This window comes from Betta splendens, chromosome 13, assembly GCF_900634795.4.
Source record: "Betta splendens chromosome 13, fBetSpl5.4, whole genome shotgun sequence".
NCBI classification, from domain to species: domain Eukaryota; kingdom Metazoa; phylum Chordata; class Actinopteri; order Anabantiformes; family Osphronemidae; genus Betta; species Betta splendens.
In genome coordinates, this window is record NC_040893.2 from 10,227,320 (window position 1) to 10,250,000 (window position 22,681).

Consider the following 22,681-nt stretch of genomic DNA (forward strand, 5'->3'; position numbering starts at 1 on the left):
GCTCACACTGCAAACTGCCTGAGATGCTTCTTCTTCATGCTTCTTCTTTTAGGCTGCACGCTTCCTGTTTTTAATGTCCTCTTATTGTGGTATGAAAATAAGTCACCATGGCGTTGGCTGTTTTTTAAGAACAGAGGGGTGACGTGTGGTTGTATCTAAGCATCCTGCCAATGATGCTAGATGTCATTATTATTATTATTAGCAAGACCTGACGCCTCATAATCACACTTCGGTCCCCGGGAGTCGTCACGTAGGCCGTGGCGTTGACATCGGCCGGTTTGGAGGAATCAGAGGCTTTGTTGCCGATTCAGGCTCCGCAGGACGTCTCATTTGTGCCTCAGGTTCGGACTGAAGGTGATGCGGTCGCCCACAGATGATTATCACCAGTAGCTTCACCGTTGGGCTTCGCTCGGGCTGCTGCCTGTTTAGCAGCAGATAAAGATGCGGTACTTTTCTCAGGACTTCTATAAAAATGGACAGTGACGTTCGTAACACCTTAAGATGCTATTTTAACCAAAACAACAACACTCCCTCCACCGACCGAAGTTATTTTCGGCTCAACATGCGGTGCTTTTATTATAGCTGACTTCCTGCATGCACTGTCACAAAACCATCACACCGGCCACCGACTGGGACCAAGAGGATCCTCAGAGAACATAAAACCATCGGTCCTCAGTGTAAACATTCAGTGCAGCTCAGCTGCTTCTTGTCGGTGGACGTGTTGTTTCAAGCCCGGCGTTTCGGCTGTGAGCTAAACTCAGCAGTGGGCTCAGCGGCGGCTTCATGACGCGGCGCACACGTCTCAGCCCCGAGGACAATAGGCCTCTCTGTGAGGAAGCGCTCGCACACACATGCACAGGTCCACACTGCTATGTTTAAACAGGTGGGCTGAAGATGAAGCGGTGTGTGTGTGTGTGTGTGTGTGTGTGTGTGTGTGTGTGTGTGTGTGTGTGTGCGTGTGTGCGTGCGTGCGTGCGTGCGTGTGTGTGTGCTCAGCCTTGGCTGCCCGACCAGGAACACATACCACAGCGACTCTAGCTGTGCTGAGAGCAGCAGAATTCCTTCCTGAAAAAATAAGCATCACGGAGACGCGGGGCAGAGGCCGCATTTAGATTCACGCATGACCCCTTCGTTTGTTGACGCGCGCCTTTTACTGGGAGGTGCACGGAAACGCGTCCGCCTCTGTCCCCTAACCTGCGCTTCTCCGTGACATGACTGCGGCGGTGCTGAGAGGGAGCTTTTGTCTTGGTGGTGTCGTCTTTGGCCGCGGCGCTGATTCATCTGTAACCGATCCATCCAGATAAAGAAACACACTGGCAGCACTTTAGTGATCGTCAGCCCTGGGACTTCTTAACCTGACGGGCTGCTCTCGGCCAACCCTGAGTTAAACCACTCCAAAGCCAAGAATAAACCTTCATGTTCTTCTCCCATACTTTAATTTGACTACGGTACAAAATCGCACTTGACTGAACAGTTGCCCAAGATCTTGTGTCCTCTCGCTGTTACAATTACAGCCTCACACACACATGTGTGCCACTCCCATCCACCGCCCTCCGCTGGGAATTCTCAAACAATACCGCTCTGTCCCCAGAAAAAAAATACACTGGTCCAGCAAAAATACACGCTGAACATGCTGAACATGCCGGTGCAGCGGTCCACCACGTGCGAATGCGCGGCGACACAGTGGGAAGTCTCAAACGGCAGGACGGGAGGAAGTCGCTGGTGTGTTGGTTCAGAGCGGGTGAACTAGTGTCACAAAAGAGGAAACGTGGGATGTGATGCCGCTGTTCACTGGACGGGCTGGCGTAATGTTAACGACCCGCGCTGACAATGGGAATAAGGGCACGAGCTACAGACTTACATTGTGGTCAAGTACCATGTCACTGATGTAACTAGCTCTGGATGAGCATCCATATTATCCCAAACGCTTTATTAAACCCTTCGTTGCATCATAAGTGAAGCACATTTATTTAATAGAGGGAAAAAGATCTTGAGCGTCACAAATGGAGAAGGAAGGAATGGAAATAGAGAAGTTTTTCATTTGGGCCTGAAAAGTCCTACACAACAAAAAAAGGAAACTGATTAAACAAATGAATCAGTTTTCCATGGGGCCAATGGTTCTGCATGACAGAGGTGCAGGAAGGACGATACTTTCCGTCCAAATGGACGTCACCGGTGGCCGTGTAGATAAGACAGAAGGCTGCTGGAAGACAGACGCATGAGACCTGGGAGGAACTTTGTGTTCTGCTTGGTTCAAAGGAGAACTCGGGTTCTTCAGGTCAGGTTATGTTTACCTAGGAGGAGGGGGACGCTTTATTAGCTTTTATCAGTTTAAAAGTACAATGAGGCAATAGGCGAATACAGAAAGACAGACAGTGTTTATAAAATGCACCCACACCACCATTTTATACACCTCTTTCCAGTTCGATTAGGTGCAGAGCTAGCGCTAGCGCTAGCTGCTAGCGTAGCCGCCTCCGTAGCCTCCTGGCAGAGGTCAGCTTTTCCATGACTTGCTCTTAAATTAGAACTCCGGTGCGGGCCGTCTCTTCTCATACGACCAAGGCCGACGTGCGGGCTGTGGCAACAAACACCCTCCACCATCAACAGAAGGCTGGCACGTCACCCATAACAGGGCAGCTCCGAGGCGCCATGTCTGGGCCCGTGTTTCAGGTGATTCCCTAGAAAAGGTGTGAAAGAGACAACGAGCCGATGAGTCACCTGAATCGGGCAGCGGGAAAAAATAACTCACGAGACCAAAAGATCATGGACGTCACGAAGCGAGGGCCCGTTGAACCCACTATTTCCACACAGTTAGCACATGTTAAGGCTGGTGCAAGACATGGAAACTACAGGGGAAGTTCATGCAGGAAAGCGTGTGCCACAGACACTTCCCTTCAACTCGAAGGCCGTGGGTCAACTCAGCAACAGAAACCAGAGGAGGGGATGAGGAAAGGCTCCAACCTGCAAACAGCCGTATTCAGCAATCCATCAAAACGCCTCCGATCAGACGCGCTGATCAATATTATGCGCCGTTGCCTGGATACAGTGACGAGTGCAGCGCGAGGATATACAAACCGGGAATCATCCCGTGGAATCGTCCCCTGCGGCGCAGGGAGACATACGCACGTGCTGACGTTCACGCTGCTCCCGCTTCCTCTGGGTTAAAGGATCAAATACTTTCTCCTGAGGTGATTTTTTTTTTACGCTCTCGACATTCCTCCCTGTGTTTAGGGAACACCCCGTCTCAGAGAGTGCACGCGGAGCCTCTCGTGGCGTGAAGTAAAGCCCCACGGTCCAGTCACAACTGAGCCTGGAATGCGATGGGACTGCAAGCGGTTGCAGGGCGACCTGGAGGAGGTGTAAACACCCATTCATATGGTCACACACACACACACACACACACATACACACACCAGCTAACGCCCCCTATATCAGCCCACCGGGATCAAACCGGGTCAAGTTCACCTGGAACCAAAAAAAAGCAGCATAAACAAACAGGAGCACGTATCACCGATCACTTTTAGGAGCAGGAACGAACAGAGAATATGTTTAAAGCACACAAGGGACCTCATTATCTGCGCTAATGTCTGTGCAGCTGGAGCGTTCAGTTCGCAGCACGAGGCAGCGATCCCCGCTCGCCTTCGCTGTGTTTGGTGCAGCTTTTAGCGCGATGTGTGTGAGTTAGGCTGGAGTTTGGCTGCAGGTTCACACACTGAGGCACGCGCGCATGCACATACATGCCTCCTACGCAATTTGGCGGACGAACGTGGCCTCCCGTCATAATCATAGTTTTTAAGGAATTTGAAGGAGAGTTGTGACTTACGCCTTATTATCGATTATAATCGCCAGCAGCAGCTGAGACCACAAAACCAGACAAATATCTCGGGGAACTTTAAAACATGTAGATTTCCGCCGCTGACAGAATCGCTGAGTGGGGGTGTTTTGACTGAGTTCCTTTTGAAACAGATTTAAATTAATGAGTGTTGCAACACGACGTCCATATGACGTTGGTTCCACATTTGACTGCGCCTCAGTGTCCAAACACCTGACATCACCGTCTGTGCCACGTCAATGAGCCTGTTCCCCTCCATCAGCTGCCTGAGGGGAGAAAAGTCCCTGATTGGAACAAAGATTTGTGTGATTTCTAACATTGAACTATCATATTTGAAGTGACTTCGAAGTGAGTCACTTTCTCTCTGTTTCCTTGACACATGGGAAAAAAACCTTGCTCTTAATTAAATAAATCACAGTGACACCTTTCCCTTTTATAACATTGTCTTTCTCTGTCTCTCCTTTATTCTGTCCAGCTCAGCATGTTCCTGTTATTGATGTGACACATCAAACCTTCACTTCACCTCTCTCATCAAAATGAATTTGTCATGAATCACACATTGTGCTCAGATTTCATCAAAGACGAAAAAAAAATTTTATATATTTAAATACCATATATATAATAATATAATATATATATATTATATCTATATATATATATATATCTATATATATATATTATATATATATATATATATATATATCTATATATTATATTATATATATATATTATATATCTCTATCTCTATATCTCTATATTATATATATATATATATATATCTCTCTCTCTATATATATATTATATATATATATCATATTCCTTTTATGAGCAGTCTGTGTTTTTTTTTATTCCTGTTTTTTAAAGCAATATTTGCTGTTTGTTTTGTTTTGGGTTCAAGAGGATCTCCAGGAACTGTTGTTACACACACACACACACACACACACACACACACACCTCCTGAGGTTGTGTAAGTTGCCCGGTTCAGCCTTGGCTCTCTGCCTTGGCCTCCTTTTCTCTGCCACCTGTTTCATGTGTGTTTGTGTCAATACGTGTGTGGTTGCTGGACTGAAACTCACCCCACCACTGCTTTAAAGTTTGAACTTTTTAGATTTATTTTCAAGTGCTGAAATAACAGTATCAAAAAGAAAGTAAGTCGAACACACGCATGCAGAGTTTCATATATCTTCACGTGAAAATTTAGCTTAATTAGTCAAATACACCTTGTCACAGCTTGCACCATGTCACTGGACCATGAAATGGTCCAACAGCTCCTCTCACAGGAGAATCAGAATCAGGGGAGTTCATGGTCATTATACATAAATAGAACAAAATGTTGGGTTGACGTACTCGGCCTAAAAGTTAAAACAAGGTAAACACGGTAGGGAAATAAAAGCAGTAGCAACAGAGCAAAGAAGTAAAAACAGCATATTTGCCAGAAATGTAAACTCCACAGCTTTTATTCCAACCTCTGGTCATATAAGCACAGTACACATGTGGTCTTATTACTGAGTCTCATTATTGGTGGCTTCGAGGTAGACAGGAAGTTTAAGGTGCTCTGTGCATGTGTCCATCAGCAGTGGTACAGTAGGGACTGTAGTGTGGGTTTGTGTGTGAGACTTTGGGGCGGAAGTTGTGTGTTTTAGTGGTGTGTTTTACAGATTTAACAGCTCTAGGAAAGATGCGGTTTTTCACTTTAATGTTTTTGAGGAAGAAGAGCCTTTGCTTTGCCTTCCCAGGAATTGGATTTGTTTTCCACTCACTCTCCGTGTTTGAGGAGAGGAGCGCGTTCCCTCTTCCTCTTTCTCCTGAAATCCACAAAGACCCTCCTTTGTCTTACTGGTGATTAGGGTGATGTTATTGCGTCCACACTATTTTACTAGGAGCTGGATTTCCTCCCTGTAGTTTGTCTCATTGTTGTCGCATATGAGAATCTGATACATGATGGGCAAAATGTATTTTTCATGAAAATCATTGTAACGTTTAATATTTTTGTAAAATATTTAAGATTCTTTAGGAATTTTGATGTCAGATATTTAACAAATCAACCATAGTACGATCTTTCAAACGCCGTGTTTTTGGATGAGAAGTCATCTGTAATTATACATCTGTCCAACAGAGGGCAGTAAATGCCACAAACAATATAACGAGTCCATTCAATGGAAATCTTCAGGGAGCAAATTCTGTATGTACATTTCATGTCTTTGCTCTGGCTGAGCTTCATTTCCACGTACAGTAATGTGACAGAGTTTAAAGTCACTGCATTCTGTAACAATGCAGTAGATTTTACTGCAGTTGTTCTTGTGCACCTGAAGTCATATAAAAGAATAAAACAGTAGAACAAGAAGTGCAAGCAAAATGAACTGTCCTCACACTGTTGGTCATTTGGAGCATGATGTCCAAAGTGCACAGACACAAACTCTGATTCCTGAACTGTGTTGTCTTCCCTCTCTCCCATCACGCCCTCATTTCTCATCTGTATCCACCTGCAGATGTGTGACGCTGTTGTCACGTCTTCTTCTAGCTACCTTTCGAACAGACTCCACAGGAGTGAATTCCAGCGGACAGGAGATGGGGGGTGGGATGCAGTCAGAGGTCAAAGGTTGGGTTGTGACCTTTGCCCTGTAAGTCAAACCCTACTGTGCGGCGTTTCTGGATGTATACATGTGCATGTGTGTGTGCACTGAAAAGAAGCAGGGGAGACTCATAGTTGTTATGTATTTATGCATAAGTGAGCATTCCAGTGTTGTTACTCTGGTTATCATGTTTATTCATGAACTAACCACCTTGTTTTACTTTAGTGCCCTATCTATTTTGTTTATGCTCTGTTTGTTTGCATGACAGACAACTTTACTTTCAGTATATGCATTTGTTTTCTTTAATACCCTGAACAGCAAAAAGCTCCCACTGCAAGTGACAGTGTCACTGCTTTCTGTGAGTGTAACAGCTGTAGACCTGCTGAAATTTCACTAAATCCCCAACTCTCCTGTGAATCCCAAAGCTTTGGGAAGCAGGAACACGCACAAATGCACACACACAACACCAGCACATGGAGCGGGGGGGGGTACATTGTGAGAGGAGGTAGATGGTGGAGGTGGTGGTGCTGGAGGGGGATGAAAGGGGAGGAAAAGAGGAGCAGATGTTCATCAGGTCCTCGGACCCCTCCTCCCGTCTCTTTATTACTTTGCTTGTAATAGTAGCCTCTTATCTGAAGACACCAGTGTGGGGCTGTGGAGGAATGACTTCACTTAATCATGGGAGTTTCAATAGGCTGTGTGTGTGTGTGTGTGTGTGTGTGTGTGTGTGTGTGTGTGTGTGTGTGTGTGTGTGTGTGTGTGTGTGTGTGTGTGTGTGTGTGTGTGTGTCACTGTATCACACAAACACAACAAAGTCATCAGTCTGTGGATTTGTTATCACCTTCAAACTCCCAAACACAAATTCATTTTTTTATTTGATGAAAGACTTCACTACTTATTCATCAGGAGTAATAGGCAATATTTAAATAGCGGTGGTAAGTTTTTTTTCTTCTTCTTCTCTACTGAATCAACTCCATCATAGTCATACAACCTCTCACCTCAGCCGTCCTCCATTTCTTCCCATTTCTTCTGAATAGTCCCCATTTTGGCCTTTCATCCCACTCCTCACTCCCTCACAAGCTTTTCTGTCTCATTCACCACCCTCTGTTTTTTTCTGTATGTATGTGTGTGTGTGTGTGTGTGTGTGTGTTGTGTGTGTGTGTGTGGTGTGTGTGTGTGTGTGGTGTGTGTGTGTGTGTGTGTGTGTGTGAATGGGTTTAGAGTCGCAGAGGGTGGTTTGTTATTTGGTTCTGCAGCTCTGCAGTTGGTTCTGCATTGTACTCTGAAGGCTCTTTAGCCCAGATGGACTGAACGAGAAGGAAGAACTTTCATTCAAACACCCCCCACAACCCCCCCCCCCCCCCCCACCCCCCCCCCACCATTTTCTTTCCCCCCTTCCCCCCTTGGTCTTCATCACTGGCTGAAAAAACAAACATACACAGACAACCTCCTAAGATGACACAGCCTTGTGTCTGACTTTGCACCCAAATATTCATATACATCTGGAATAAAACTGTATGTACCTGTTTAATTATTGTGAACATGTAGATTGTGTCTCTGTCTGCAGATGAGGCCAGTTTACTTAGAAGGGAAAAACAAACCAGAAAACAAGACATTTTCTCATGGGGAGATGTGTTCGCAGCAATTCTACAGTAAAAGCAAAAAGCTGACAGATTAGATAGCGAGACTCCAGTTCGTGTTTACATGAGCGTAGATTGATGAGAACTACAGGTGAGTGAGCAAAACCACCGGTTTAAACTTTGGGCCCTCACAAAATCACACAAGTCAAAACATGGCTGGGAAAGAGAAGCTCCAGGCTGTGGAGCAGCAACTATAGTATTACATCATCACAACAATGGGGGAGGAGGATGGGGAGGCTACGACCCTCCTGTCAAGCATGCACAAGCACGTATGCACACACAAACACACACTTAATGGTGACCACTTGGCTGGACCAAAACAAAGGTTTTGGGGAGGCTTTGTTCCCAGCTGAACTCATCTTTCTGAAAAGGGCTCAGAGCGATGGGCTTGTTTCAAGACGTCTCAGACGTGTGAGCGGGGGCAGAGCCCTTTAAACATTTCTGATAACTCTTCTTTATATTTCTTTTGTGCACGCTTTTGTCACAATAGTAACTTTTTATAGGCTTTAAAGCTTATTAAAACACAACTAACTTACTTTATGTTATTACTGTTTTTATTCTACCTTTTAATTCTTCATGCCTGACTGGGAATCAAACCCTAAAAGCTCGGAACTGTACGCAACTACTGGAAAGTTGGGTCTTTTCTCCAGCTTTCTGTGAAGCAAATGTTTTGTGAATGGCGCTAAGGAAGGTGAACCGGGTCTGGAACTGTCAGACCCGCTCATGGTTCTGCTCTGCAGGGGAATTTTTCACACACTGACTGTCTCCATTACCCTCATCACCCATGCGTTTAGCCCTCCTGCTTTTGCCTGTGCTTAGTTTATTGATGTGCTTATGTCCCTTCTATCTATGTGAGCAATCAAAAGTGGGCGAAGCAAGTTTTTTTTTTTACTTTAATAGTGTATTTGTTGTAGTATGTGTACTTTTGTTTTACATGTCTTACACATGTTTTATAAGATACTGGTCAAATATGACAGTAAAGCATATGGAATAATATGTCATAAATTGTATGGTTTTTATTCTATCACACCTTAATTTTGAACGTATTCACATTTCCACATAAGTAGTGACCTTGCACTCCTCACCGTGCGACCGTGACGTCACAGCTCTGGGGAGTGGGCGTGGCTACGTTCACTGTTAGGTTTTAAACCCACGTGGTCCGGGTTCGTTCAGTAGCGCCACAGCCCTAAAACTTCTGACCGACTATGCCAGCGACTTTGCCCACGTCTAGGACTGCGGGGGCGGACGGGATCGGACCAAGTTTGTTTGTTTTTTTAATTCATCAGAATGCCCGTCTTACCCCCTCAACCAGTTCGCAGACCTGGAGGAGATGATGTGCAAGGTAAACGAAAGGCTCAAAGAAAGTTTGTCGGAGTTTAAGTGGAGAAGTTACGGGGAGTTGATGTTTAGCTAGCTAGCCGCTAGCCGCGCTGCTAACCTCACCCAGTTTGCGCTCTTGTTGTCTTTTTTTGAATTTCTAAACTGCTGCTGTTGCTGCGGTCTATGGCGATTGCTAGTTGTTGTAGAGTTGTTGTTGTTGTTGTAGTAGTCGTAGTGTTCGCGGGGGTGTAGGGTGTCATCGCAAGTCTGCGCCCGGAGTTTTTGCGTAGTCGCAAAGTGGCAGCGCCGCTGAAGTTGGCGTCACATCCACCGCGTCGCGAGGAGTTTACCACCAGTCGCGTGTTGATTGGGGTCAGTTTGCAGTTATTAGCCAGTGTTTCACGACCGCCGGTGAAACGCAAGGTAAAGTTGTGCTGCTTGTTAAACGGTAGACGAATCAACAGGTTGAACCAAAACAGCGCTGCGTTTTGCGGTCGGTTAAAGTCGGTGAACTCCCATAGAGGAGGAGGAGGAGGAGGAGGAAGGCGTTGATGGACAGCTGTGTCTCACTCGTCCTTCTTCTATGCAAAGTCTGCAAGAACTTGTTGCTTTCTGACCCACCCGTGAACCCGTCCTGCTGGTTCCGGTGCAGAGATGTGTGATTTCATGTCGACCGCTACCTGAACTAATGATGAACTGGCACCCGTGTTTTTTTGTTTGTTTGTTTTTTTTCTTTCTCAACAGCAGTTACAGTTCATGGATCAGACGGAGCCCAGCAGACTGCCATCGCTCAAACCTGGTACTGAGGAGCCCGGGATGCGTCGGTCAGCCGCGTGGCGCCGCGCTCGCCCAGCGCTCCGTCAGCATGGTGGAGACCGGCGGGGCCCCTCGGGGGCCAATCTAAGCTGGCCCCGGCCGGACGGTGGCTCTCGCCAGTGTGAAATCAGCCCGGCTGCACTCAACGCCAGCCCATCCGCGTCCACCGCGTCCACCTCGTCGCGCTACAAGACGGAGCTGCTGTGTCGGTCCCTTCACCGAGAGCGGCCTGTGCAAGTACGGCGGAAAGTGCCAGTTTGCCCACGGGCCGGACGAGCTGCGGGATCTTAACAGGCACCCGAAGTACAAGACTGAGCTGTGCCGCACGTTCCACACCATCGGCTTCTGCCCCTACGGGAGCCGCTGCCACTTTGTCCACAACGGTGAGGAGGAACGGGGTCACTCCTTCTCGCGCTCGTCCTCCTCGTCCTCCTCCTCGTCGTCCTCCCTGAGCGTTCCGCTGCAGCCGCCCATGTCCTCCCGCTCACACAGACCTGCTCTCGTCAGACAGAGCTTCAGCTTTGCTGGGTTTCCCTCTGTTCCCCAACACGTTCTCCAGCCCTCCTTTCCTGCTCGTTGTCCTCCTGCCCATGCCTCTTTCACACACGCTCCCTCGGCCTCTCCTCCACCCCGCGCCGACGTCGGCGACCTCCTCTCCCACGCCTTCCTGGAGATGGACTTCGCCTTTGAGGCGTCCCCGGCCCAGCAGTACCAGTCCCCCATGGAGCACGTAGCGTCAGCAGATCCCCGCTCTCCATTCCTGCCTTCACCAGATTCTGGCTACTCTCCGTGTGGATTGTCTCCAGGCAGCTCCGCTTCGTTGAGACGGAGTCCTAACGCTTCCGGGCTCCTTTCAGAACCACTTGGTGCTCGGTCCCTGTCTTCCACGTCTCTGTCAGACCAGGACCAGGATGGAAGCAGCTCCGCTGGCTCCCTCAGTGGCTCTGAATCCTGCACTGGCAATAATGAAAGCAACAACAGACGTCTGGCAGTGTTTAGTCAGCTCTCTGTTCCTTAGGATGTCACTGGGTTCAGCCTTTGGGCTGCAATATGCTTTAACACAAACACACACTCAGACCTTAGGTAATATTTGCAATACACACACATTGTGCTCATCAGCTATCTATGAGTACACAGTTCCTTCACACACAACCCATTGGTCGCTCATGTTCTTTGCACCTACGTGGTGTCTGTAATAAAATAAGGTGCAGAGTCCGTACTCGGCACTTGGAGACGTGCATATTAGGTTTATGTTGCTAAAATGCGATAGTGTGTTTGTAAGGGACTCTAGTGACAATAAAATTAAAAAAAAAAGTTGCTACCAAATCTATAGAGCTCGAAACAGAAGTGCTGGAATCAATTGCTGCTTTATTCAACTAGTATTCCACAAAGGTATAATAATCACTGTGTGATCAGCCACATGAGGTACTCCTGTTCTAAACCTTCAAAATGATGTCGAGAATGTGATGAAGCCAAAGACGCATGTTTGTAGCTGCTGGAGGAAATGTATGTTGTTACAGAAGAGTTGTTCAGTGTTGTAATGTTGTTTATAATCTGGCGAAAGACTTTTCCCCTGGTTGAGACAACGGGCTTCATACCTGAATGTTGAGTTTTTAAACGACTGAAGTGCCTGTAGCGTTAACAGGTCGCGTTGCTGTTAAACCGAGCTTTGCTGGGCCGTTGAGGTGCGGGTCTGTTTTTGTTTTTTAAGTCAATTAAGCTAGCTTGACTTTTTTTTTTTTTTTGCATTAATGACAAACTGCCAAAAAAACTGGACTGAGCTGTTGCAGAAAATCCACATGAACGAAGAGTCCGAGACCTAATTGACACATAGTTTCCCCCTATGTCGCGTGCCCTTGACGTGATTTTGAGCTTTGCTCCAAAGTAAAGTTGAATCAAGTCATTTTCATGGTCCTGTTTTTAGCTGCTAGAAACTTGTTTATGTTAAACGGACATTCCCAGGAGTGGGACGCTTTTTTTTGGGGTCCCATCTCCACAAGCAGCACTGGTGTTTTTTTTTGCCATGTTCGTGACACACTCCTTCATTCAGTGTTAATTATCTCTGTTACAGAAAGTGTAGCGTCCTGGTTGTATCTTTGTAGCGTGTTTCCAGGTGGGTTTCCCAGCGTACTGTAGAGTTAGGTTAGGGCATGTATCCCTTTAGTGTTTTAAAACTTGGTTATTGTGTGTTGGTGTTGTGATGTAGTTGATTAGAAGAACAGACACTGTGCTACACCTGCTCTATTTAAATGTGTCTTTTCAACATGTTTAGTGTTAAAGGTGATAATCTTTAGTAAATTAATTTCTTTAATTTATTTTTAACATATTTATAGAGGTCTTTGAGTTGTTAATGCTTGTATCAAGTTTAATATATTTGGGTTTCATTTGCTCTTTTGTACTGGAAATAAAGTTTTTGTTTTTTGTTTTGTTTTTTTAAATTGACTGGTTTATATATTTACATTTACAATCACACCTGCTCAGAAACTGAGAAACTAAAACGCTTTTGACACTTTTCAACTTTAGGTCGCTGTCATAATAGCAACAGCTTCATGTAAGAGTACAGGAAGGAAGCACGCAGGAAGCTGGTGAACTGTCATTTATGGTTTTCATCGTAGAACACACTTCCCCTGTTGTGCTGCAGTGCTGAGCAACAATCTACACACTGTCAGTTTATACCTGAAGGAACTATTCGTATTCAGTCTCCTGTTAGTGTCTCGGCAAATGAACCATTTAAACAGTCACAGAAAATTATTTATATACATTTCTTGGAAACTCTATGTAGTATACAGGCCTTTTATATTCTGACCCAGGACCAGGTAGCAATAACCACATGCTTTCGTCTGTGACGTCTTCATTGGCCACAGCTTCATGTGCTTCATCATCCTGGATCTTGTGTTCTAAATGGCCAGAAGCGGTTCTAAACGTTCTCATTGCAGGTCTGAGTCTTGCCGGCCCCAGATGCTGGGCCGTAGGAGGGAACACACTAGTGTACATCTGTGTGTGTAGTCATGCCAAGATTTCATGTGGAGATAAGAAGTCTTTTGTTTGGGGTTTAATCTTACCAATCCTGGGCTCCCACCCATTTCCTTTCTCCCTCACTGCCTACATCCTTCCTCCATCGCATTGTTCCCTTCTTTCCGCACAATTTCAGTCTCTCCCTACTACTTCAGTGTTACTGCGTTGGTTTCATATTTAAGTCCTGTACTGACTGAATTAACCCATAGCTGCACCTCCATTGTTGACCTTTTTAGAATCTGTCTTTCACGTGTACATTGCACACAGAAGCTATTGTCTTGCCACTGTTAATATGAGATGGGCTGGCGGTCTAGGAGTGATTAGTGGCCATAAAGGGGTTAAAGGCATGTGTGAGTGCTGTATTGTATGTCGTGGACATTCTCCCACACTCCTGCCCTGTGGGACATAGGAAAGGCAGGCAGATGGCTGCATTCAGGCCCGCTGCAGGTCAACATATGGCCCCGAGAGACAAAGTTTGTGTTTGTGTGTGCAAGAGAAAGAAGCTGGGTCTTAACTATGGATAAGTGGATGACGCTGAAAGGAGGCGTGAGGGTAAATAAAGGTAATAGCGTGAAAAAGAAGTTGAGATAGAAAAGATACGTTTGGGGGATGATCGTGGTTGGGATCTCATTAGCTGAGCCAACTGTTGCTGTGCTTAAGGATTAATAACAGTCCATGTTAGATATATGTAATCAATAGCTTCAATACTGAAGGCATGAGGACATCAATTCTACTAAACTATTATATTATTTTATATTTTAACAGCTACCAGCTGATGGAGCTTCATGGACACTGAGCTGATCTCTTGTGTTTTCATCTTTATTCTGTTGCTCCACTTTTATTCTGTTTTCATCTGAAGTGAGGTGCTTCTGGGAAACCTCAGATCAATAGTCTGTCACTGTGTCACAGCAGAAAAGACTTTAGCTTGTCTGTGTGGACAATGTCACTGAATTGTAGCAAGTCATCAATTCGAGGCAGTGAATGCTGCCTTTACTTGCACACACCCTCCGACACCTCCTTCCTTTCTTCTGGCCCCTGGAACATTCCCCTCCTCCGCTCTCCTCCCCCCACCCCCCATTCACCGCTCCTCTTTGTGAGCGTATGGCCGACATTGTGATGCAGGGCAAAGCGGGAGGAAGGGGAGCGAGGCCGCGCGGAGCAGCGACACAACAGCTGCTGCTGCGGACCGTCGCCGTCCTCGCTTGACTTCACCCTACTCCCACGAGCCGGCCGTTCGCCTCATGCCGACAGGGAGACGTTAACGTATGAGAAACTTCGCACACCCTCACTGTTTCCTCCCTTCACCATCGCACCACCCTCTTCACATTTCTCTATCCCTGCACCGCTTCCTCTCTGCCCCCACCTGTTGTAACTTCTGTTTTTTTTTCAGCTTTTCATTTCCCTCCAGCCTCCTGTAGAGGCTCTCCATTCTCTCCATCTCATTTTCCTCTTGCCCACTCTCTGTCTCCTCCTCCGCCAACTTTCTACAAGTCCACCCCCCTTCCAGGCTTTTCCCCCTAATCCCTCCTTCTGATTATTTTCTTCTTTGCAGAGAGGATTTGGTGCTAAGTGTTTAATGGGGCTGCAACAAGTGGGCTACAGTCAGGTGCTGCACATTTATGCAGAGCCCCAACTTAGTTTTTCTGTTTTCTCCTTCTACAGTTGTAGCAAAAATGATGATGCACTAAGAATATAGTCATAAAGGAAAAGAAAGGATAAAAACAGACTGCCCATTGAGCCGGATTGTGCTCCACTGTGTTGACTTCCCCTTTATTAGATCCAGGCTGGAGGAGACTTAATAGGACACATTGAATACACAACAGATGCACGAAAAGATCTTTATTGTGCTTTGCCAAACCATTGGCAGTGCAATACTAATACACACACTCTCAGAGCCAGAGACAACAAAAAGAAAAGTGAATGAGATCTTTAATTTAACCATAAGTGGCAAATTCCAAAAATGCAACTATAATATAAATCCAGAGGGTTTATTTCTAACGTGTAAAATATTTGACCAAATCTGATTATAGGTTTGACTGAACCCAGGTCAGCATTTTGTGAATTTGGTCCCTTAGGTTGACCACATGCTTTTCATTAAGTTGAGGTCTAGCCTGGTGGGACACTGTACACTTACATGCAGTTGCACTTCTAATACTAAACTCATGATATGGATCATAAACATGAAAGAAATATTAATAAGTTAAGCAAAGGCGAGGGCAAATGCAACAGATTCTGGTTTGCAGAAATCACCCACGCAAGAGGGATTTTCATGTCTACTCAGATCAAGTAGCTGACAATAAATGTAACAACAGCTTTATGTGTCCCTCTAGTGGGAGAAAGGAGCAACTGCATCTACCAGAGGGGTGGGTTTCTCTCAGACAGAGCTTCAGATAAGCTCCATTTAGATCAGCTCTTTAGTTCACACAATAAAATAGGACAAAGTGACATCTAGATCAATTTAAGTGGTTTTAGGAAACAATGATTCATTAAGAAATGTAACAAAATCCATGTGGCGTTCTATTCAATATGATTCAGTCATCTGCAGCTCACTGAAGAAGTTAGAAGGAAACATCTACATATCACTTCTGTACCAAAGGAAGAAAAGTGCACATCATAGTACAAAAAACAATCTGTTTACCCAGTTTCAGCCTAGAAACCTATTACATCCAATACTAGATCTGTAACTTGAACGGAGAGCGGAATTAACCTAGATTTGTATTTTGCCTGAAATAAGTTTCATATATAATAACGGTGTACATGAAAGACTGAGCTCCTAAAGGCGATCTGCTACTAGGCAGGGAAAGCACCAGGAGCAGGTTACAGCCTCTCCCTGTGTCTGCAGAAAAACAAGTGTTTAATAATGAATCTAGCGTGTCAGGTGTAATGATTTTCAAAGCCCAACTCGCTACTGGAACAGATTTTTTTAAAAACAGTGCGGCAGTTGGCAGCCTTCAGATATCATCTGAACTGATGGCTTATCCCAGACTCTATTCATCATTCAGTCTTTGTTTTTCTTACTTAGCAGTCAACAATGTATCACATTACTAAGAATAATAAATTAAAAAGGTATCCACTTAACATTTGCATATTTGCATTTACAGCCACTATGAGAGTTTCTTTTCGAGGCTCAGCCAGGTGTGGTTAGTCTGGCCCAGTGTCATGAGCTAGATCATTAGATACTGTCTCAGAAACTGAAACGGGAAACGATCTATATTGAAATGAAGATGCTTAAGAAAGAAATGTCCCGTATCAGCATACCACAAGCAAGAGGAACATCTGGCTAAGACGATCCTGCCAAAGCTACCTGGTTGTAAGCAGAACTTGGCTATTGGGCTCAGCTGTTGAAATGTGTGAGGTGTTTGACTCCTTTTGCTGTTGAACTGCCCTCATGGGAGACCACACCTACTTTCTAACTTGATGCTCAATACAAACTCACAGACTCTGTTTAGCAGCACCACAGAGGAGTAGAATCAGCTCACAACTTCTGGATCACTACTTGGAATTTACCTGAAAACCAAAGATAAACCATCCACCTTATCAAGTGTATCTGAACTCTAATAATTATGTTGTTTCATGACTAACTCGCCAATGAGTGACCAAGAATGCAGTCAACCTAACTCAACTTGTCCCACAATGAACATAATTATAATGGCACTTACATGACGCATGACTGCGACCTCAGCGGTCACCACGCTGTCCAATCCTAGATTAGACAGAGCTCCTCTCACCACGCCGCAGGAGAACGCTAGGTACTAAAACACACACACACACACACACACACACACACACACACACACACACACACACACACCACACACACACACACAAAAACCAATTCGGTCTTATTTGGTTAAGTACATCACGTTTTATTTGACCTATTTCTTATTCTGTCTCTAGGTGTATTTTTATGAGAAAGGCACTGACCTTGGGAGCCTGATCCAGATATTGTTTTCCACTGGAAAGTTGAGTCAGAAGAGCAAACTTATTATCCTGTAGCACATATGTACCCTGTAGAGGGGAATTCAGGTAGGTATAATAGTTACTGTAAGAACAGCAAATTACTGTTCTCTGTTGTAAACTCTATTGACTATATTGTTGGTCCTCTGTTATTTTACCTGATGATTGGTTCTGAGGTTGTCGACCTGCCTCCTGAACACCTTTGTCCAGAAGTCTTTACAGACAAACTTCATTATATCCAACTCGTCCTTGAAGCTGGGGGAGTCCTTGGTCAACCTAGAGACAGCAAACACACACTTAGCTCAAATGACGTGACAGGCATGTTGTTATACAAACAGTAGATTTGAGCCCCTATACCGTTCAATGAGTCCTTGTCCCACCCTGAAGCCCATGCCTTCAAGCACAGAGACACTGGCAGCTCTGTCCTGAAAAGAAATACTCATACTTTATTATAGCTCTCTCAGCCTCGCTCTCATCTCATCCTTCTTCTCTCTAATCTCTCTCCTCCATCTCTATCTCTCTCTCTCTCTCTCTCCTCTTCTTTACCTATCTCTTTCTGTCTCTATCTCTATCTATCCTCTATCTCATTCTCTCTCTCTCTCTATCCTCTCTATCTCTCTCTCTCTCTCTTCCTCTTCCCTTTCTGGCGCATTCTGTGTTTTTTTTTCTTCCTGTTTTTTCAAAGCATATTTGCTGTTTGTTTTGTTTTGGGTTCACGCGGTCTCCAGGAACTGTTTTCCACCACCCACCCACACACACACACCCCCCCCCACACACACACACACACCTCCTGAGGTTTGTAAGTTGCCCGGTTCAGCCTTGGCTCTCTGCCTTGGCCTCCTTTTCTCTGCCACCTGTTTTCATTGTGTTTGTGTCATACGTGTGTGGTTGCTGGACTGAAACTCACCCACCACTGCTTTAAGTTTGAACTTTTTAGATTTATTTTCAAGTGCTGAAATAACAGTATCAAAAAGAAAGTAAGTCGAACACACGCATGCAGAGTTTCATATATCTTCACGTGAAAATTTTAGCTTAATATCAAATACACCTTGTCATCACAGCTTGCAACTGTCACTGGACCATGAAATGTGTCCAACAGCTCCTCTCACAGAGAAGTCACGAATCAGGGGATTCCATGGTCATTATACATAATAGAACAAAATTTGGTTGACGTACTTGGCCTAAAAGTTAAAACAAGGTAACACGGTAGGGATAAAATCAGTAAGCAACGAAGCAAAGAGTAAACAGCATATTTGCCAGAAATGTAACCTCCACAGCTTTTATTCCAACCTCTGGTCAATAGCACAGTACACCATGTGGTCTTATTACTGAGTCTCATTAATGGTGGCTTCGAGTAGACAGGAAGTTTAAGGTGCTCTGTGCATGTGTCCATCAGCATTGTACAGTAGGGACTGTAGTGTGGTGTTTGTGTGTGAGACTTTTGGGCGGAAGTTGTGTGTTTTAGTGGTGTGTTTTTTACAGATTTAACACTCTAGGAAAGATGCGGTTTTTCACTTTAATGTTTTTAGGAGAAGAGCTTTGCTTTGCCTTCCCAGGAATTGATTTGTTTTCCACTCACTCTCCACTCTCCGTGTTTGAGGAGAGGAGCGCGTTCCCTCTTCCTCTCCCTTCTCCTGAAATCCACAAAGACCCCTCCTTGTCTACTGTGGATTAGGGTGATGTTTTGTGCGTCCACACTATTTTACTAGGAGCTGGATTTCCTCCTGTAGTTTGTCCTCATTGTTGTCGATATGAGAATCTGATACATGATGGGCAAATGTATTTTTCATGAAAATCTTGTAACGTTTAATATTTTTGAAACTATTTAAGATTCTTTAGGAATTTGATGTCAGATCTTTAACAAATCAACCATAGTCCAATCTTTCAAACGCCGTGTTTTTTGGATGAGAAGTCATCTGTAATTATACATCGTCCAACAGAGGCAGTAAATGCCACAACCAATATAACGAGTGCCTTCAATGGAAATCTTCGGGGCAAATTCTGTTGTACATTTCATGTCTTTGCTCTGGCTGAGCTTCATTTCCACGTACAGTAATGTGACAGAGTTTAAAGTCACTGCATTCTTGTAACACCTGCTAGATTTTACTGCAGTTGTTTCTTGTGCACCTGAAGTCATATAAAGAATAAAACAGTAGAACAAGAAGTGCAAGCAAATGAACTGTCCTCACACTGTTGGTCATTGTGAGCATGATGTCCAAAGTGCACAGACACAACTCTTGATTCCTGAACTGTGTTGTCTTCCCTCTCTCCCATCACGCCCTCATTTTCTCATCTGTATCCACCTGCAGATGTGTGACGCTGTTGTCACGTCTTCTTCTAGCTACCTTTCGAACAGACTCCACAGAGTGAATTCCAGCGGACAGGATGGGGGTGGGAGCATCAGAGGTCAAGGTTGGGGTTGTGACCTTTGCCCTGTAAGGTCAACCCTACTGTGGCGGGCGTTTCTTCTGGATGTATACATGTGCATGTGTGTGTGCACTGAAAAGAAGCCGGGAGACTCATAGTTGTTATGTATTTATGCATAAGTGAGCATTCCAGTGTTGTTACTCTGGTTATCATGTTTTCATGAAACTAACCACCTTGTTTTACTTTAGTGCCCTATCTATTTGTTATGCTCTGTTTGTTTGCATGACAGACAACTTTACTTTCAGTATATGCATTTGTTTTCTTTAATACCCTGAACAGCAAAAAGCTCCCACTGCAAGTGAACATGTCACTGCTTTCTGTGATGTAACAGCTGTAGACCTGCTGAATTTTCACTAAATCCCCAACTCTCCTGTGAATCCCAAGCTTTGGGAAGCAGGAACACCACAAATGCACACCACAACACCAGCACATGAGCGGGGGGGGTACATTTTGAGAGGAGGTTAGATGGGTGGAGTTGTGGGGCTGGAGGGGATGAAAAGGGGAGGAAAAGATGAGGCAGATGTTCATCAGGTCCTCGACCCCTCCTTCCCGTCTCTTTCTTACTTTGCTTGTAATAGTAGCCTCTTATCTGAAGACACCAGTGTGGGGCTGTGGAGGAATGACTTCACTTAATCATGGGAGTTTCAATAGGCTGTGTGTGTGTTGTTTGGTGTGTTGTTGTTGTGTGTGGTGTGTGGTTGTGTGGGTGTGTTGTGGTTGGTGTGTGTGTGTGTGTGTGTGTGTGTGTGTGTCCTGTCATCACACAACACAACAAGTCATCAGTCTGTGATTTGTTATCACCTTCAAACTCCAAACCCAAATTCATTTTTTTTTTGATGAAAGACTTCACTACTTTTCATCAGGTAATAGGCAATATTTAATAGGGTGGGTAGTTTTTTTTCTTCTTCTTCTCTACGGAATCACTCCATCATAGTCATACAAACCTCTCACCTCAGCAGTCCTCCATTTCTTCCCATTTCTTCTGACTTAGTCCCCATTTTGGGCCTTTCCATCCACTCCTCCTCACTCCCTCACAGCTTTTCTGTCTCATTCACCACCCTCTGTTTTTCTGTATGTATGTGTTGTGTGTGTGTGTGTGTGTGTGTGTGTGTTGTGTGTTTGGTTTTTGTGTGTGTGTGTGTGTGTGTTGTGTGTGTGTGTGTGTGTGATGGGTTTAGAGTCGCAGAGGTGGGTTTGTTATTTGGTTCTGCAGCTCTGCATTGTTCTGCATTGTACTCTGAAGGCTCTTTAGCCCAGATGGACTGAACGAGAGCGAAGAACTTTTTCATTCAACACCCCCCACAACCCCCCCCCCCCCCTCCCCCCCCCCCCCCCCACCATTTTCTTCCCCCCCTTCCCCCCTTGTCTTCATCACTGTCTGAAAAAAACAAACATACACAGACACCCTCCTAAGATGACACAGCCTTGTGTCTGACTTTGCAAACCCAAATATTCATATACATCTGGAAAAACTGTATGTACTGTTTTATTATTTGTGAACATGTAGATTGTGTCTCTGTCTGCGATGAGGCCAGTTTTCTTAGAAGGGAAAAACAACCAAAACAACACATTTTCTCATGGGAGATATGTTCTCGAGCAATTCTCAGTAAAAGCAAAAGCTGACAGATTAAATCGCGACTTCCAGTTCGTGTTACATGACGTAGATTGATGAGAACTACAGGTGAGTGAGCAAACCACCGGTTTAAACTTTGGGCCCTCACAAAATCACACAAGTCAAAACATGGCTGGGAAAGAGAAGCTCCAGGCTGTGGAGCAGCACTAATGTATTACATCATCACAACAATGGGGAGGAGGAGGGGAGGCTACGACCCTCCTGTCACAGCATGCACAACACGTATCAGCACCACAACACACACTTAATGGTGACCACTTGGCTGACCAAACAAGGTTTTGGGGAGCTTTGTTCCCAGCTGAACCATCTTTCTGAAAGGCTCAGAAGCGATGGGCTTGTTTCAAGACGTCTCAGACGTGTGAGCGGGGCAGAGCCCTTTAAACATTTCTGATAACTCTTCTTTATATTTTTTTTGCACGCTTTTGTCACAATAGTAACTTTTTATAGGCTTTAAAGCTGTATTAAACACAACTAACTTACTTTATTTTTACTGTTTTTTTTTATTCTACTTTTAATTCTTCAGGCCTGACTGGGAATCAAACCCTAAAGCTCGGAACTGTACGCAACTACTGGAAAGTTGGGTCTTTTCTCCAGCTTTCTGTGAAGCAATGTTTTGTGATGGCGCTAAGGAGGTGAACCGTTCTGGAACTGTCCAGACCCGCTCATGTTCTTGCTCTGCAGGGGAGTTTTCAACACACGACTGTGCTCCATTACCCTCATCACCCATGCGTTTAGCCCTCCTGCTTTTTGCCTGTGCTTAGTTATTGATGTGCTTATGTCCCTTCTATCTATGTGAGCATCAAAAGTGTGCGAAGCATTTTTTTTTTTTACTTTTAATTATTGTATTTGTTGTAGTATGTGTACTTTTGTTTTGACATGTCTTACACATTTTTATAAGATACTGTCAATATGACAGTAAAGCATATGAATAATATGTCATACATTGTATGTTTTTATTTCTTCACACCTTAATTTTGAACGTATTCACATTTCCACATAAGTAGTGACCTTGCACTCCTCACCGTGCGACCGTGACGTCACAGTCTGGGGATGGGCGTGGCTACGTTCACTGTTAGGTTTTAAACCCACGTGGTCCGGGTTCGTTCATAGCGCCACAGCTAAAACTTCTGACCGACTCATGCCAGCGACTTGCCCACTCGAGGACTGCGGGGGCGGACGGGATCGGACCAAGTTGTTGTTTGTTTTTTAATTCATCAGAATGCCGTCTTACCCCCTCAACCAGTTCGCAGACCTGGAGCAGATGAGTGTCAAGGTAACGAAAGGCTCAAAGAAAGTTTGTCGGACGTTTAAGTGGAGAAGTTAACGGGGAGTTGATGTTAGCTAGCTAGCCGCTAGCCGCGCTGCTAACCTCACCCCGTTTTGCGCTCTTGTTGTCTTTTTTTGAATTTCTAAACTGCTGCTGTTGCTGCGGTCTATGGCGATGCTAGTTGTTGTAGAGTTGTTTGTT

At 45.0% G+C, this 22,681-nt stretch overlaps 2 protein-coding genes across 2 annotated transcripts; one reads left to right on the forward strand and one right to left on the reverse strand.

Annotated features, from left to right (window-relative positions):
- Window positions 1-10,322: 10,322 nt before the first annotated feature.
- zgc:114130 (uncharacterized protein LOC570332 homolog) lies at window positions 10,323-11,339 on the forward strand (the record flags this gene model as incomplete). The annotated part of the gene is given in 2 exon segments (XM_055514143.1): window positions 10,323-10,391; window positions 10,393-11,339. Coding segments are annotated over 2 exon segments (876 nt in total), but the record flags the coding sequence as incomplete, so codon positions are not given.
- Window positions 11,340-16,688: 5,349 nt separating this feature from the next.
- LOC114867688 (trafficking protein particle complex subunit 6b-like) lies at window positions 16,689-17,582 on the reverse strand. The gene is made up of 5 exons (XM_029170572.1): window positions 17,511-17,582; window positions 17,312-17,429; window positions 17,121-17,204; window positions 16,856-16,948; window positions 16,689-16,703 (listed from the first exon to the last, which is right to left on the reverse strand). The coding sequence occupies exons 1-5, from the start codon at window positions 17,543-17,545 to the stop codon at window positions 16,689-16,691; spliced, it is 345 nt and encodes a 114-aa protein (XP_029026405.1). The 5' UTR covers window positions 17,546-17,582.
- Window positions 17,583-22,681: the final 5,099 nt, after the last annotated feature.

Coding starts and splice junctions, on each gene's coding strand:
- LOC114867688 (XM_029170572.1), bottom strand. CDS start 17,545: ATGGGCTTCAGGGTGGGACAAGGACTCATTGAACG. Junction 17,430..17,510: donor GGACAAGGACTCATTGAACG/GTATAGGGGCTC, acceptor TGCTGTCTCTAG/GTTGACCAAGGACTCCCCCA. Junction 16,949..17,120: donor ATCTGGATCAGGCTCCCAAG/GTCAGTGCCTTT, acceptor TGTGTGTTTTAG/TACCTAGCGTTCTCCTGCGG.